General features: G+C 39.8%; 2 protein-coding genes across 2 annotated transcripts; one reads left to right on the top strand and one right to left on the bottom strand.

Moving 5' to 3' along the window:
- Positions 1 to 2,060: 2,060 nt before the first annotated feature.
- Positions 2,061 to 5,273, bottom strand: dbe (KRR1 small subunit processome component homolog dbe). The gene is made up of 2 exons (XM_077439653.1): positions 5,066 to 5,273; positions 2,061 to 3,885 (listed from the first exon to the last, which is right to left on the bottom strand). Exons 1-2 carry the CDS (start codon positions 5,191 to 5,193, stop codon positions 2,949 to 2,951), a joined length of 1,065 nt encoding a protein of 354 aa, XP_077295779.1. The 5' UTR covers positions 5,194 to 5,273; the 3' UTR covers positions 2,061 to 2,948.
- A 2,013-nt stretch (positions 5,274 to 7,286) lies between these two features.
- Sse (extra spindle pole bodies like 1, separase) lies at positions 7,287 to 11,128 on the top strand. Its single transcript, XM_077439379.1, has 12 exons — positions 7,287 to 7,522; positions 7,595 to 7,729; positions 7,802 to 7,877; positions 7,949 to 8,130; positions 8,213 to 8,383; positions 8,461 to 8,600; positions 8,673 to 8,800; positions 8,871 to 9,186; positions 9,260 to 9,428; positions 10,230 to 10,533; positions 10,612 to 10,757; positions 10,832 to 11,128. The coding sequence occupies exons 1-12, from the start codon at positions 7,414 to 7,416 to the stop codon at positions 10,993 to 10,995; spliced, it is 2,040 nt and encodes a 679-aa protein (XP_077295505.1). The 5' UTR covers positions 7,287 to 7,413; the 3' UTR covers positions 10,996 to 11,128.
- Positions 11,129 to 14,942: the final 3,814 nt, after the last annotated feature.

Here is a 14,942-nt window from a genome sequence, read left to right as displayed (position 1 = left end):
AGCACAATATTAAATATCAATAATGAAACCACCAAATGACAAATAAAAACTATTTAATAACAAATAAAAACGTTTATTTACGGTATAATATAAAATCATTAACCAAGTGTAGGTAAATTTTTTGGTATTGAAGAAAATATTCGTTAATTTATTATTAAACAAAGTTTTTTAGAACAATACATAGGCTGGGGTTGCGAATTTACAACATCACATGATGATGGAATGAAGCAATTAATTTTTACATTAAACAATAACTTACTATCAGGAGCTTGGACCGTATTGCGTATAAAATTTTTAAAATCTTCTTAAAATAATATTCTATTAGTTACAGACATTACTAACAAACTAACCAGTAGATTCTATGACAGAATCACTAATAACCATACTAACACACTTGTGAAGAGTCTCAGTGATTACAACAAAATGTCTATACCCTTCATAGTTCGGTCAAATTAGACCAAAAAATAAGAGTGAAGGTACATAAATTTACAACAAGCTGAAAGTGAGTAAAATTGTTTAAAACATAATTATAAATGACATTTCAAAACTTCTTATCGTTCTGATACCTGGAAAAAAATTTACTTGAGGTCAAAGGTCAAAAATATGAGTTTTTCGCGATTTTCAGCAAAACGGTAAGTTATATCATAAAATTACCCAAGACAAAAATTGTAGATCATAAAATTATCTATAAAAAATGTATGAATACTTTTTTTCCTAGGAGCCACCGTTTCTGAGGTATACAGATTCAAAAAGTTGTAAATGTTGTTATCGTCATAATATGCATAAGTACGCCACGTACATCTCTGAAGCTTTAATATGAGTAAAAATATTTTTCCATCAGTGATTGTAACATACACTTAAAATATAAAATACATATACATAAGTATAACTATGAGAATACCAGGTAAAATGAAACCCAGCCCCTTAATTTATATTAAACAAGATTTAGTTCAATATGCTGAAGTTTTTAAAAACAGTAATTCAACTCCACAAGAAGTTATCACCAACGGAATTCGCTTTCTTCTTTCTATGTACGAAGCTCCTAAAAAAAACTACATGCTTAGATAAGTATCGATATGGATGTTTCGTTAAAAACACTCGAAATAAAAAACAAGTGCAATTAGCTTGTCTTCCTCCGACCTCAGCTGCTGCTCATCAACATCTTTTTCCGGTATATTACCAAGTTCAAGTGTGGCTTGGTTATCAGCTAGACCCAAAAGACTGGGGTTGGAAGTTGGTGAACAATACATTAGAACCAATTCAGACTTTACTCCCACCTGCGCCGGAAAAACTGCTAAACACTATTGTTTGCAACTGTAAAAAGGGATGCAGTGCTAAATGTGGTTGCAAAAAAGTTGGACTGTTTTGTTCTCTCGCATGTACAAATTGTCAAGGCTGGTCGTGTTCTAATGTTGAATCACCAACAGTAGAGGATTCGTTTGATATCAACGAGGAGACATGTGATACATCACTTTTTGCGCAATTCACTTACACCCAGAATGAAGAAGAGGAAGATCAAGAAGAATTATTTGAAGGTTATGAATCAGATGAATAAATTTCTCTACTTTTTTTTTAATTTCCATCGCTTTGTTGTCGCTGTTGCCAACGTCGGCTCCTCGCCGGAGAGTGACCTCGATTTGTGGCGATTTGCCTCGTCTGATTGCAACATTTGCCTTATGATTGCAACATTAATTTACTATGTTTATTTACATATGTAAATTTATCCCAATATGCAAAGCACCAATCCTCCCTACGCATCCAATAATTCTCTACATACTTAATCCACATCAAGTATTTTCTGCATACCTTTCAACTATTTAATGTATTAAAATTTACTTCGGCTTCATGGGGTGAGCTGGAAACCAATATATTTTTGAATAATCTGTATAACATTCTTCAATCCTCTATTAAAACTGTGCTTAGAATCATAGAGCTACCTTCAAATTGCTTGTCAAATATCTTATTGATTGAACGGAATAGACCTGTATATTTATATCAAAAGTTCAACTTTGTGCTTTAATTATATTATACATAAATACTAAAAAAAAAAAACTATTATTGATTATATGATATAATTATTGAAATTTCTTTTGGATTTGGTATTTTTCTTTTAACCCTTTGCCCGCGGCAATAAATATAGCAAACAAGCCCTGTACGCGGCACCTTTTTCGCGAATTTGGCAATCGAGTTTTCGACCTTAAATACAGATTTTAAAATTTACTCAAGTAACCAGATATGTTAATTAACACATGAAGTATTATTTTAAACAATAAAATACATAATATATTTCGTAGTTTTGGATTAATTGTCAAATAATCAATCTTTATAATTGTATGAAGACGTGACGCCACATAAACGAGGTTTCAGTATGGTTCCACAAAAAACTAATTTTTGACTGGTATATATTCATTTTAAGCAAATTGAATAGATGGCATTCAATTCTCGGTAATATATTCAACCAATTTTGAAACTTAAAACAGTTGAAATAGGTGCATATAAGGCTCAAAATCCCGTGCAAAGTTCAGAAATTCTATGAAAGACAGCCGCGCTACAGACTTGTCGCCCAAAGCTTCCATAGAAGACGGCCGCGGGCGAACGGTTAATAACAATAAAGAATTATATATATAGAAAAAATCGTCGCCTAGAACATCCTTCATCTTTGAATACTATTCAACAACCTTCAACTTTAAATACTGTTAATGAAAAGCCTCCTTCCACTTATGTATTCACAACGTACAGGATATATAATACATACAAGATGCTCTTGTACAGGATATACAAAATGCTCCTGTACAGGATATACAGGAAGCTCCTGTACAGGACGTACATACATATTCAAGTATACTAAACAATGTTTTTATCTTCAGTATTTAATTTGAAAACATGAAAGTTTTTTCAATATTTACAAAGGTATTTTCTCAAATAATGGAACTTCATTAATATTATGTTCATGTGTCTTTTTTCGATTTTTTAATTTTATTTTGCGACACATTCGCCTTTTTCATTTTTGATTTTAATTTTTTGAAATCTAATTTAGGTTGGTTGGTGGTTTCGCTTGTCGATGCTTCTTCAGGTGGAATGAAATCTTTTTGTCTTCGTTCCTCTCTAGCCTTTGCAGCAGCAGCGTGTTTCTCTTCTTTTCCTTTTTGTACTGTATGGCGTTTTTGTTCTTCAGCCAAGAAGTATTCTCCCGAAGCCAACTGTTTATCGATCTTACTTTCCTGCTGTGGCGGTGGGAATGGAGTGTAAGGCTTTTTCTTGTTTTTATTCTTCGGTTGCTTGCGTTTACTGAGATTTTTGCTCGTGAATTTTGGTAAGAATCTTTCCCAACTTTCATTTTTCAACTTGGGATCGCGCGCCAACTCTTTCTTAATCATTAGTGATTTGATATTGTATATTGGATGTATGTTGTTCATCGTATCTTCTACTATCCGTCGAACTTGAACCAAGCCTTTATACGGTCCCAGAGCTGATACAGTGCTTCCCTGAACTAAAACGTAACAATTAGTCAGCAATTCAACTGATTTCAAAGTACAGCCATTGGGTCCAATTAATCGCTGGCGCCTTTTGATAAACTTTTCCTTATTGTGAACTAAAGATGCTATTTTAATTATGTCTGAACCAATGTCATCTTGTAACACTCGGACTGCTTGTTCAAATGGAACACTTCTTGATAAAAGCTTAATCATGTCTCGAGCTTTAATTATAATATAAGGATCCCAAGTTTTCCTTGTCGTTTTAACTGACATACTTCCTTCAACGAGATCCAACTCGGCAATAATAAAATATTCAGCCAGTGCAGTCTTCACTAAAGGCCAGCATTGCCGTAAATACTTTTCTCGATAGCTTGGAAATAGTGTGGCAAAGGCACTTTCTTCTAGTAATCTGCAAACAATTAAAAACATATATTATTAATAGGAATAAACCCACAAAAAAATGCTAAGAGTCAAATATAACATGTAAAATTGTTCTTTACCTAAATAATGGTTATACTTGTGATTTGAAATGATTTGGAATTTATGTAATGTCATCTAGATGTGCAGATTTTTTTTAGAAACATTCTCTATTTAAGCAACGCAATGCAGTTTTATTACATACAATAAACACAAGCCATTTTATTCAATAAAATGTTAATTATAGAGGAAAAATTCCAATATATTTTTATATATTTGTTCAAAAAGTAATCACATATGCACATACAAGCTGTAAAAACTATAGAAATATGACAAGGGATCGATCAAATCAGTCGAAATCTCGAGGTCGAATTTTCTCACAAACACAAAACTTCATCCATTGATGATTTTTATATAAATAAATAATTTAAAATATATATTTAATGGATAAATACATTTTTTTTTCTAAATTTCGACATTAAAACATTTATTAAGTAGGCATATCCTAATGGTTTCTGGTGGCCAGACCTTGGATTTGTGACTCCAGGTCAATTTATCTGATTTTCATTGAAACTGTTGCAAAAAATTGGCAAAACCTCGAGTTTTCAGCAATCTCGAATTTCGCTGAATTGTATAAAATGCTGCAAAGTTACAAATTTGACCATAGATGTCGCTGTGGATATTAATTGATATGTATTTATGTACTTTGTATAATACTAATAATATTTGTATCAAATGTACAATGTTTCTGACCAGGAAGGCGTATTGGAGTTACATGATAGACCTTCCTGATATAAATAAAAAAATAAAAAATATATGCAACATGTTTTGGAAGAAACATTTTTGGTGTTTTATGTAAAGGCGTTTGAAAGAGCCTGTGATGAGATGCAGGATGAGCTGAGAACCAACAATGCATTGATTTATAATATTTATGATAGACAGATTTACATAATTAAGCTATGAACACTAGTTGGTGATTGAGTTCATATTTAAAAATAAATTTACTTTGATCAAAATTAAGTTTATAAGGTTAAGTTGTGTGAAAGCTATGGATGTTGGGTTTGCAGCGTTGTTTATTTAAACGTATACGCTTGAGGTATCAAACTTCGACGGCTGGAAGATTTGTTGGATAGATGTAATACAGGTTGCTTACTTAAAGGTTGAAAAAATACCTGTGAGGATTGTGTTCTGGTTTGAATTCAGGAATTTTCAAAGCCCAGGCGTTATCGACGGGACCCGAGGGCACCGTCTCAACTTCCATATCTTCATCCATCAGTTTGTTGCGACTTTTTACGTTCATTTTTGGGTAAACACGTGGTAGCTGTCTTCACGGCACTGTCACAACCGAAGCGCTACATCGATGTTGCCATTCATTGCAGTGTTTTATTGCCAGTTTAAATAAATGTACATTTTACATTTTTATGCACGCTCTTGACGTTGGGGATCGGTGATTACTGGTCACAAAGTCACTAAAATCTGTATAACGGAACATTTGGATTCCGATCAGTCCATCATACTAACGAGAACTTGATTGCCAAATATTGTGTATTCGCGATTTTCATGGCAAAAATTGCCTTTGTGACCATCGCAATGTGACGAATAGTCCAATTACCGACGTGTTAGATCAACCCAGTGACAAAAATGGCAAAGTTTCAAAACGATCGGAAGACTGTAGGAAATTTTTGCGAAGTGAAATATAAAAGAGCCTTGTAAAAACTGAAAGGAACGGGCATTATTCTCTTTATTCAATATGTTGTCTGAACAAGTAGGGGCTAGTTGAAAATTCAACATTACCTCATATGCCAAATTTGTGCCCTTTTGGCTACTGGGAACAATATAAATAAATTCGTCTTTACATTTGGATATATTTTCTTTTGTGAATTAAGAAGATTCTTTTTAAAAATTGCGTAATTTTTTTTTTCGCTTTTGCAGTCCCGAACTTAAAGTCCACTATCTATAGTCAGATTTTTTCTGCTAGTTGTGATTTTTTCTTGTTTTGAAGTACTTTAAAATTAATTATCTCTATTCAAACCGATCTAGTACGAGACTTACGTAAATGTACACGTTATCGCATTCACCCCCCACTCGACTCGCTATGGCCAATTACATTTCGTTTCAGTTTTGCATTGCAAGAAATACAAAATTGTTCGTACGTATAGCGGTCGGTAGAATTTATATTTTGATTATATTATTAATTTATATTATGGGGGATGAACGAATGAGACGACTGGCATGTTAATGCACGTGTTTATTATATGACAGCTAAAGGCAGAGTGAGTAGCGGCTCTCCGAACCCAGCCGAGTTGGTCCCCACTCGCAGGAAGGCAACCAAACTCGACCATGTCATATAAGCGAGCCGCCACAATATTATGACTTTTATATTTTGTTAGTTTTGGGTTAATAAAATAATAATAAAATTTTAAGATAAAAATTTTAGTTTTTGATATTATTAATTTATTTATGGAATACGTATATATTTTATATTAATAGAAATTTTTATTTTTCAGACGATATAAATAATTGTCAACGTCATGTTATGGAAAGTAAAGCTTACAGTAATATAATTAAAGACCTTGCATTGAATTCTATTGTAATAATATTGTTGCGTGGACGTGAAGAGGGGGCTTCCAGAATCGGAGAGAAAGACGCAGGATATTTGTAGAAGGTGTTTATTCATGTGCTCTCGTCGGCGCTCCAGGTCAGAATGGTTTCCAGACCGAGAGCGCCCCATATTTATGCCCGTTGGGCACAACACACATACATACATACATACATACACATGCAAACTATTGGTCGATGAGTGGGGCGATCCCATTGGCCGTTACATACGGCTTATTCATTCGGCGAGGACATTTTGGCGCGAACGAGAGATCAGGTGATTAGCGCTCGTAAGCCATCGGTCCACGAGCGCCACCCACCTAATCTCTACGTTACAATATTATATAATTAAAAAATATATATAGAAACTATTTTACGTCCTTTCAATATTACAACACATTGCACAAATGTGACAGCGGTTCGGTGATTACTGGTCACAAAGTCACTAAAATCTCTATAATGGAACATCTGGCAGCCGAAAAGTCCATCATTCTAACGATAATTATCATACTAACGAGAACTTGAGTGCCGATTTTAATGGCAAAAATTGTCTTTGTGACCACCGCAATGTGACTAATAATCCAATTACCTGCGACAGCATACTAAGTTCTCGTAAGTCTCGCGCTACATCGAATCAACTATAGCTAATTTTAAAAGTCAAAAATATTTTTTTTCCCCGTGCTATTATGAATTAATTTGGCTTTTTTTTTATTTCACCACATTTATAAGGATTCATTGAAGATAGAATAAACCCACAGCCCAATGAAATAATGACTACTTAATAAAAAAAATGCCAAACATCGCCGGCAACTTTACATGGTCATAAAACTGATTTTACGGCCACAACGGTGTATCAGGTTTGAACGCAGTTGACAGTTGTACGTTACTTGCTTGTAGTATTCGATAATTTGCTGCCTAGAAAATGTCCAGTGACGTTGAAAAAACGAAAGAACAACTCGAAAATATTTTAATTGAACTGAAAAATGCCTTGAAAATGAAATCAGGCGATCCCAACGGACCTACATATCAAAGTAAACTTTCACCGACATTATATATCCCCATAATACTTGCACATTTAAAATACACACCCATTTTTATTCCAGGTTTAAGGAAATTGAATGCTAAGTGCCTTTTAAATGTTAACAAACATTACGAAGCCGCTTATAATTTTGTAGAAGCCCTTGCACCGTCAGTTAGGACTGTATCCACTTACCGATGCGACAGAACATACTGTGAATGTTAGTATCTATCATATGCTTATTTTTTTATAATTCTGAACATCAAACAAAATTGTTCCTTTTCATTTGCAGCCGAAAAGAAGAATAAAATCAACATCTCTTCTGTTAAATTTAATAAATCTGATGTGAAGGTGAAACATGCTCTTGAGTGAGTTTTTGCTCATTACATACATGATATTGGCTATTTTAAAAATAATTCAACACGTTAGTTTATTACAGATCTGATGATTTAATATCTTTTTTGTACGATAAAAAGAATCGAACATGTTTTCAAGAGATGGTTTCTGACAACTCGGTGGATTCTGCTTCAAACGTTTTAAATAAAACTCACACCAAACACATCACAGATGATGATGCTGAAATGCTTAGTATGAAAACTAAATTAAAAGAACTGCCAGATGGTGTGATTTATAAGAATTCTATTCTATTAGTTTAAAGATCTTAGTTTTATGTTTGTAATATACTGTTTTTTTTTTTTTTAAGAATGGACAGTGGTTCAATTAACGGCTGGATATGATCCTCGGGAACAGTGGGAAACTCAACATGTCATTAAAACATCAGTTAAAGATTTTTATATTACTATATTAAAGCAACAGTTTTTAGATCTGGATAAAGAAGACCCGTTCACCGTTAAAATTTCTCCGAAAGTCATACGTTAGATTTCAATTTCATTTATTTTTCTATTAAATATCAATGTAAGTCATTTATTTAATTGTACATGTAATTTTTAGACGGAGAGCGACCGTTATTTGATGAATTGAACTCTACATTAGATGAGAATCGTAATGTTATAGAAAACAATTTGAAAGTGACGAATAATTCCACCAGCAAATATTGGGAGAAAAGAAGCGATTGTGATGAAAGAATGAAAGTTTGTAAACATATTATACTCGTCTCGTTCTTCTGCGTTATGTAATTATTAAATTCACATTGCCTTTTATAGAGTATAATTTCTGCAATGGAAAACAAATGGATTTCAGGGTGGAAATGTTTACTTGTTGGTAAAATTGTTTCAAAGACCTTAATCAAAGACATAGACAATTACATAAATCGAATTTGTACTGAGAATAGGTATGTATAGTACATTATATATGTAAATTATTACAATCGAATATTTGTAAAATTGTATCTACATTTTCAGTATTGCTGTTTCGCCACTCCAAAAAATGTTGTTGAAGATTTTATTCAGCTCTGCTCATCGTATAGGTCCCTCGGAAGCGTCTCTAATGCTCCGTAAGATTTATATGGAGTATTCAAAGGCGAAAAACACCGGCAACGATCTATGTCAAAAATGCGGCAAAATCAGCGACAAATGTTCCGACAAAACGGTTTCAAACGACGAATTCAAAACTTACAGAAAAGCGTTTATAGATGCATTATCTAGCGTAACGAGTGAGCGTGAATTGAACGGCTTAAAAAACTGCAAACGAGGTCCTGTAATCCTTTTAATGGACGAGGTATTTAAAGCTGTATTTATATAGATTGCATTTTACATATGTACCTATGATTTATTCAGCTCGTCTATTATAGAAATTGGATACATTTCCTTGGGAAGTATTGCCGATTTTTAACGGAAGTCCAGTCACAAGAATGGAGTGTCTCAGTGTTACGTACGCCTTATACAAAGAACACGAGACTAACATAAAAAACGGGTATTTTCAATTGAAACCTGCATCCGGAAGATTCCTCATAAATCCAGGTATGTATGTATGTGTAAGGCAGGGAAGGTATGTTGACCGTATCCCGGCCTAACGAAACACATGTTGTGTAGTTTGTAAGAGGATCGTTTAGTTTTGTTCAATTGTTACAATGGTTATTACGAAGAGTTTTATAGCTATGGGGTCAGCGCCAGGACGTCGTTCATTTAAGAATGCGGTCGTGTGCCACGTGTAAACGTCTTTCAGGACACATGTTACAGTTTCCTGATGACGTCACTTTTGGGTTTCGTTCGTTTCGTAAGAGGATCGTTTATTTTTGTTCAATTGTTACAATGGTTATTATGAAGAGGTTGAGCTTCGGAGAAGTGAGCTGGTTGAACTCCAGAGGTTCACTCTGGTGTTGGGAGCTGGTGCGTCGCTTTATATACGTTCTGGCTTAAAGCGTGCCGTGTGCAGATGCTTTGTCTACGTTTCCAGGACACGTTGTGTTGGGGACATGTGTTGACCTGTTTTCGAGGCACGTATCTTCGGTACACGTGTGGTTTATAGCTATGGGGTCAGCGCCAGGCGTAAATGACTTTTCACACATGTGTTACGGTTGCCTGATGACATCACTGTTGGGTTTCGTTCGTTTTACGATCGAGCGATGAACTCTTTCTTCTGGAATGGTCGAAGGGGACGTTGCCCTTGAGTTATGCATGTTTGTACAGGATCGATGATAAGATCACTGGTTTTGATTCGTAATAGCACAAGTCGTGCTATATTCCTACATACATATGTATTTGAATATTACAATTTTAATATGAAATCAAATGTGATAGTATTTAATAAAAAAAAAATAGGTGGCGATTTACTTCGAATGGAGAAACGAATGGCTTCATTCATGGACTATTGGTGTCCTCGATGGGAAGGTGAAAAAAATACCTTGACCAAGTCTGAACTGTACGAAAAATATTTGCAAGATTCTGATATATTTCTTTATTGCGGTCATGGCGATGGATCACAATACATGAACGGGGGGATCGAAAGACTATCAGGAATCAAATCTGTTGCAATTTTGAGCGGATGCGGAAGTGTCAGTCTTCGGCCGCCGGGAACGAGGCTCTTACCCATTCCTACACATTCGTACTTTCACATTGCCACTTGGTAACACTACACACATATAAATATCGTTATGTGCAATATATTCAATGTTATGTTTATTGTGATTACTTTTTTTTACAGTCCGTGTGTGATTGGAATGCTGTGGGAAGTGACCGATTTGGAAATCGACAAAGTCACTTCTATGTTGACCAGTCTGTTTGTTCCGTCGACGGCAAACAAAGCTTGGGGAGATGTCGGAAAGACGCAATGGACCAAAGGCATATTAGGTGACTTTTTTTTTATACCCACTCTGTTTAAATTCACGGTATGAATGTATTTTGATTTTCCTTGTGGGTTATAGATCTGAAGAGCGGTGGTAGTAGACATGGAAATTTTGCTTGGCAACCGGATTTACTCAAAGCGTTGTCGACTTCCAGACGATCCACAAGTTTTACAATGATATCTGCTAGTATTGTAGCGCGCGGTCTGCCCGTATTGATTCATCCAGACTACAAACCTGTCTAAGTCAATATGTGAATATGTTTATGGCTTAATTTAATAAGTATTAAAAGTTATTAGTTGTGTACCTGTAATTATTATGCCTATACCAAAACAAGTTCTGTAATAAAATTTATGTTTGCTATGTATGCTAAAAGCAATTGTTTTGTTTTATTTCTATGACATTTAGGTTTATTTAATAAAGTTTTCGATAGGAAATTTTTGAAGAAAGTTAAATAATATAAACTAGCTTATAACTTTTAAGTAGAAAAAGTTAAATTTTAGTCTATAATACAATTGTCTTAACACACGTGGTTTATTTTGCCACTGTGCTTAACAAGTTTAATGGCCAAGGTATAGGAAACGGTTCGGTGATTACTAGTCAAATGTGAACCGGTCACACGTGATCACCCGTCACACTAAAACTGGTCACACCCTAAAATCGGTCAACCAGTTTTCTGGTGTGACCAGTTTTCTCGTGGCCAGTTTTAGTGTGACGGGTGATCATGGGTGACCGATCTAGAGCGACCGGTTGTCCTGTGACTGGTTAACATGTGACTAGTAGTCCGTTTACCATAGGAAACATACAAAATAAAGCTATGAGGGGTATTTTGAATGTGGGTAGATTAAAAAGTATTAGAAGTATGTTAGATGAATTGTGATGGATGAGTATTAGAATTAGTTTAAATCTTAGTACATTATCTTTTGTTTTGGTTATGACCTAAGTATTTTAAGGATTATACAATAGAAATAGAGATATACATAGTTATTATACTAGTAATAAGAACAATTTAGTTGTAGGTAGAGTAAGAAAAAATAAGACAGCTGGTGGTGTTTTTCACAGGGTGTGCTCATGTACAATTGGTATTCTTTAAATTTCAAATCTTCATAATGTGGGGGGCAAATTCCTCCCTTGATACATCCTTTCATATATATTACTAGCTGTATTACCCGGCTTCGCTCAGTGTTTATAATATAAACCGCTTAAACATGACTAAGCTAATTTAATTAAAAAAAAAAAAAAATTAAAAAAAAATTTAAAAATTAAAAAAAAAAATAAAAAAAAAATCAAAAAAAAAAATTAAAAAAAAAAATAAAAAAAAAATAAAAAAAAAATTAAAAAAAAAATTTTTAAAAAATCAAAAAAAAAAATCAAAATTTTTTTTTGCCTTCTAGGGCTTCGCCCTCGGCGCCCCCCTGAGCCTTTGCCTTCTAGGGCTTCGCCCCTCCACGCCCCATGAGCAATTGCCGTTTAGGGCTTCGCCCCCCTTAGTTAATGCCTTTTAGGGCTTCGCCCCTCCGCACCCCCATGATTAAATGCCGTCTAGGGCTTCGCCCCCCTTAGTTAATGCCTTTTAGGGCTTCGCCCCCCGCGCCCCCAAGATTAATTGCCGTTTAGGGCTTCGCCCCCCTTAGTTAATGCCTTTTAGGGCTTCGCCCCTCCGCGCCCCCATGATTAAATGCCGTCTAAGGCTTCGCCCCCATGATCAGTTGCCTTTTAGGGCTTCGCCCCCCGCGCCCCCAAGATTAATTGCCGTTTAGGGCTTCGCCCCCCTTAGTTAATGCCTTTTAGGGCTTCGCCCCTCCGCACCCCCATGATTAAATGCCGTCTAGGGCTTCGCCCCCCTTAGTTAATGCCTTTTAGGGCTTCGCCCCCCGCGCCCCCAAGATTAATTGCCGTTTAGGGCTTCGCCCCCCTTAGTTAATGCCTTTTAGGGCTTCGCCCCTCCGCGCCCCCATGATTAAATGCCGTCTAAGGCTTCGCTCCCATGATCAGTTGCCTTTTAGGGCTTCGCCCCCCGCGCCCCCAAGATTAATTGCCGTTTAGGGCTTCGCCCCCCTTAGTTAATGCCTTTTAGGGCTTCGCCCCTCCGCGCCCCCATGATTAAATGCCGTCTAAGGCTTCGCCCCCATGATCAGTTGCCTTTTAGGGCTTCGCCCCCCGCGCCCCCAAGATTAATTGCCGTTTAGGGCTTCGCCCCCCTTAGTTAATGCCTTTTAGGGCTTCGCCCCTCCGCGCCCCCATGATTAAATGCCGTCTAAGGCTTCGCCCCCATGATCAGTTGCCTTTTAGGGCTTCGCCCCTCCGCGCCCCCATGATTAATTGCCGTCTAGGGCTTCGCCCCCCTTAGTTAATGCCTATTAGGGCTTGCGCCCCATGAGGCTGGGCCCCCCGGGCCCCCTTCGGGGCCCCACGGGGCTGCGCCCCTTGTGGCGCCCCCTTTTGAGCCCCATGGGGCTGCGCCCCATGAGGCTGGGCCCCACGGGGCTGCGCCCCTTGTGGCGCCCCCTTTTGAGCCCCATGGGGCTGCGCCCCATGAGGCTGGGCCCCCCGGGCCCCCTTCGGGGCCCCACGGGGCTGCGCCCCTTGTGGCGCCCCCTTTTGAGCCCCATGGGGCTGCGCCCCATGAGGCTGGGCCCCCCGGGCCCCCTTCGGGGCCCCACGGGGCTGCGCCCCTTGTGGCGCCCCCTTTTGAGCCTCATGGGGCTGCGCCTCATGAGGCTGGGGCCCCACGGGGCTGCGCCCCTTGTGGCGCCCCCTTTTGAGCCCCATGGGGCTGCGCCCCATGAGGCTGGGCCCCCCGCGCCCCCTTCGGGGCTTCACGGGGCTGCGCCCCTTGTGGCACCCCCTTTTGAGCCCCATGGGGCTGCGCCCCATGAGGCTGGGCCCCCCGCGCCCCCTTCGGGGCTTCACGGGGCTGCGCCCCTTGTGGCACCCCCTTTTGAGCCCCATGGGGCTGCGCCCCATGAGGCTGGGCCCCCCGGGCCCCCTTCGGGGCCCCACGGGGCTGCGCCCCTTGTGGCGCCCCCTTTTGAGCCCCATGAGGCTGGGCCCCCCGGGCCCCCTTCGGGACCCCACGGGGCTGCGCCCCTTGTGGCGCCCCCTTTTGAGCCTCATGGGGCTGCGCCCCATGAGGCTGGGCCCCCCGGGCCCCCTTCGGGGCCCCACGGGGCTGCGCCCCTTGTGGCGCCCTCTTTTGAGCCCCATGGGGCTGCGCCCCATGAGGCTGGGCCCCCCGCGCCCCCTTCGGGGCTTCACGGGGCTGCGCCCCTTGTGGCACCCCCTTTTGAGCCCCATGGGGCTGCGCCCCATGAGGCTGGGCCCCCCGGGCCCCCTTCGGGGCCCCACGGGGCTGCGCCCCTTGTGGCGCCCCCTTTTGAGCCCCATGGGGCTGCGCCCCATGAGGCTGGGCCCCCCGGGCCCCCTTCGGGGCCCCACGGGGCTGCGCCCCTTGTGGCGCCCCCTTTTGAGCCCCATGAGGCTGGGCCCCCCGCGCCCCCTTCGGGGCTTCACGGGGCTGCGCCCCTTGTGGCACCCCCTTTTGAGCCCCATGGGGCTGCGCCCCATGAGGCTGGGCCCCCCGGGCCCCCTTCGGGGCCCCACGGGGCTGCGCCCCTTGTGGCGCCCCCTTTTGAGCCCCACGGGGCTGCGCCCCTTGTGGCGCCCCTGGCGGGGCCCCATGAAGCTACTCGCCTTGCGCCCCCGCGGGGGTGAATCCATTGAAACGAAAAAAAAAATCGGCGCCCATGGATCGAAAAAAAAAAAAAATCGAATCACGTGTTCGATGACGTCACCGATCTACGGACGAAGACGACGAAGACGACGAAGACGACGACGACGACGACCAAGGATATTTACATACAAAGTCTCTTTCCAAATTATAGATTAGACTAGCTGTATTACCCGGCTTCGCTCAGTGTTTATAATATAAACCGCTTAAACATGACTAAGCTAATTTAATTAAAAAAATAAAAAAAATCAAAATTTTCTTTTTGCCTTCTAGGGCTTCGCCTCTCCATGCCCCATGAGCAATTGCCGTTTAGGGCTTCGCCCCCATGATTAAAAGCCGTCTAGGGCTTCGCCCCCCTTTGTTAATGCCTTTTAGGGCTTCGCCCCCCGCGCCCCCAAGATTAATTGCCGTTTAGGGCTTCGCCCCCCTTATTTAATGCCTTTTAGGGCTTCGCCCCTCCAC

The sequence above is a fragment of the Arctopsyche grandis genome, chromosome 10, assembly GCF_051622035.1.
Source record: "Arctopsyche grandis isolate Sample6627 chromosome 10, ASM5162203v2, whole genome shotgun sequence".
In the NCBI taxonomy this organism is placed as follows: domain Eukaryota; kingdom Metazoa; phylum Arthropoda; class Insecta; order Trichoptera; family Hydropsychidae; genus Arctopsyche; species Arctopsyche grandis.
The sequence above is the reverse complement of the archived record's forward strand: the minus strand, read 5'-3'. Positions and strand labels throughout refer to the sequence as shown.

What these genes read in the sequence shown, in the direction of transcription:
- Sse (XM_077439379.1), top strand. Translation starts at nt 7,414, where the DNA reads ATGTCCAGTGACGTTGAAAAAACGAAAGAACAACTCGAAAATATTTTA. An exon ending in CGACAGAACATACTGTGAAT is followed by an intron (nt 7,730 to 7,801) that starts GTTAGTATCTAT and finishes TTTCATTTGCAG; the next exon opens with CCGAAAAGAAGAATAAAATC. An exon ending in ATGGACCAAAGGCATATTAG is followed by an intron (nt 10,758 to 10,831) that starts GTGACTTTTTTT and finishes TGTGGGTTATAG; the next exon opens with ATCTGAAGAGCGGTGGTAGT.
- dbe (XM_077439653.1), bottom strand. Translation starts at nt 5,193, where the DNA reads ATGAACGTAAAAAGTCGCAACAAACTGATGGATGAAGATATGGAAGTT. An exon ending in CCAGAACACAATCCTCACAG is followed by an intron (nt 3,886 to 5,065) that starts GTATTTTTTCAA and finishes AATTGTTTGCAG; the next exon opens with ATTACTAGAAGAAAGTGCCT.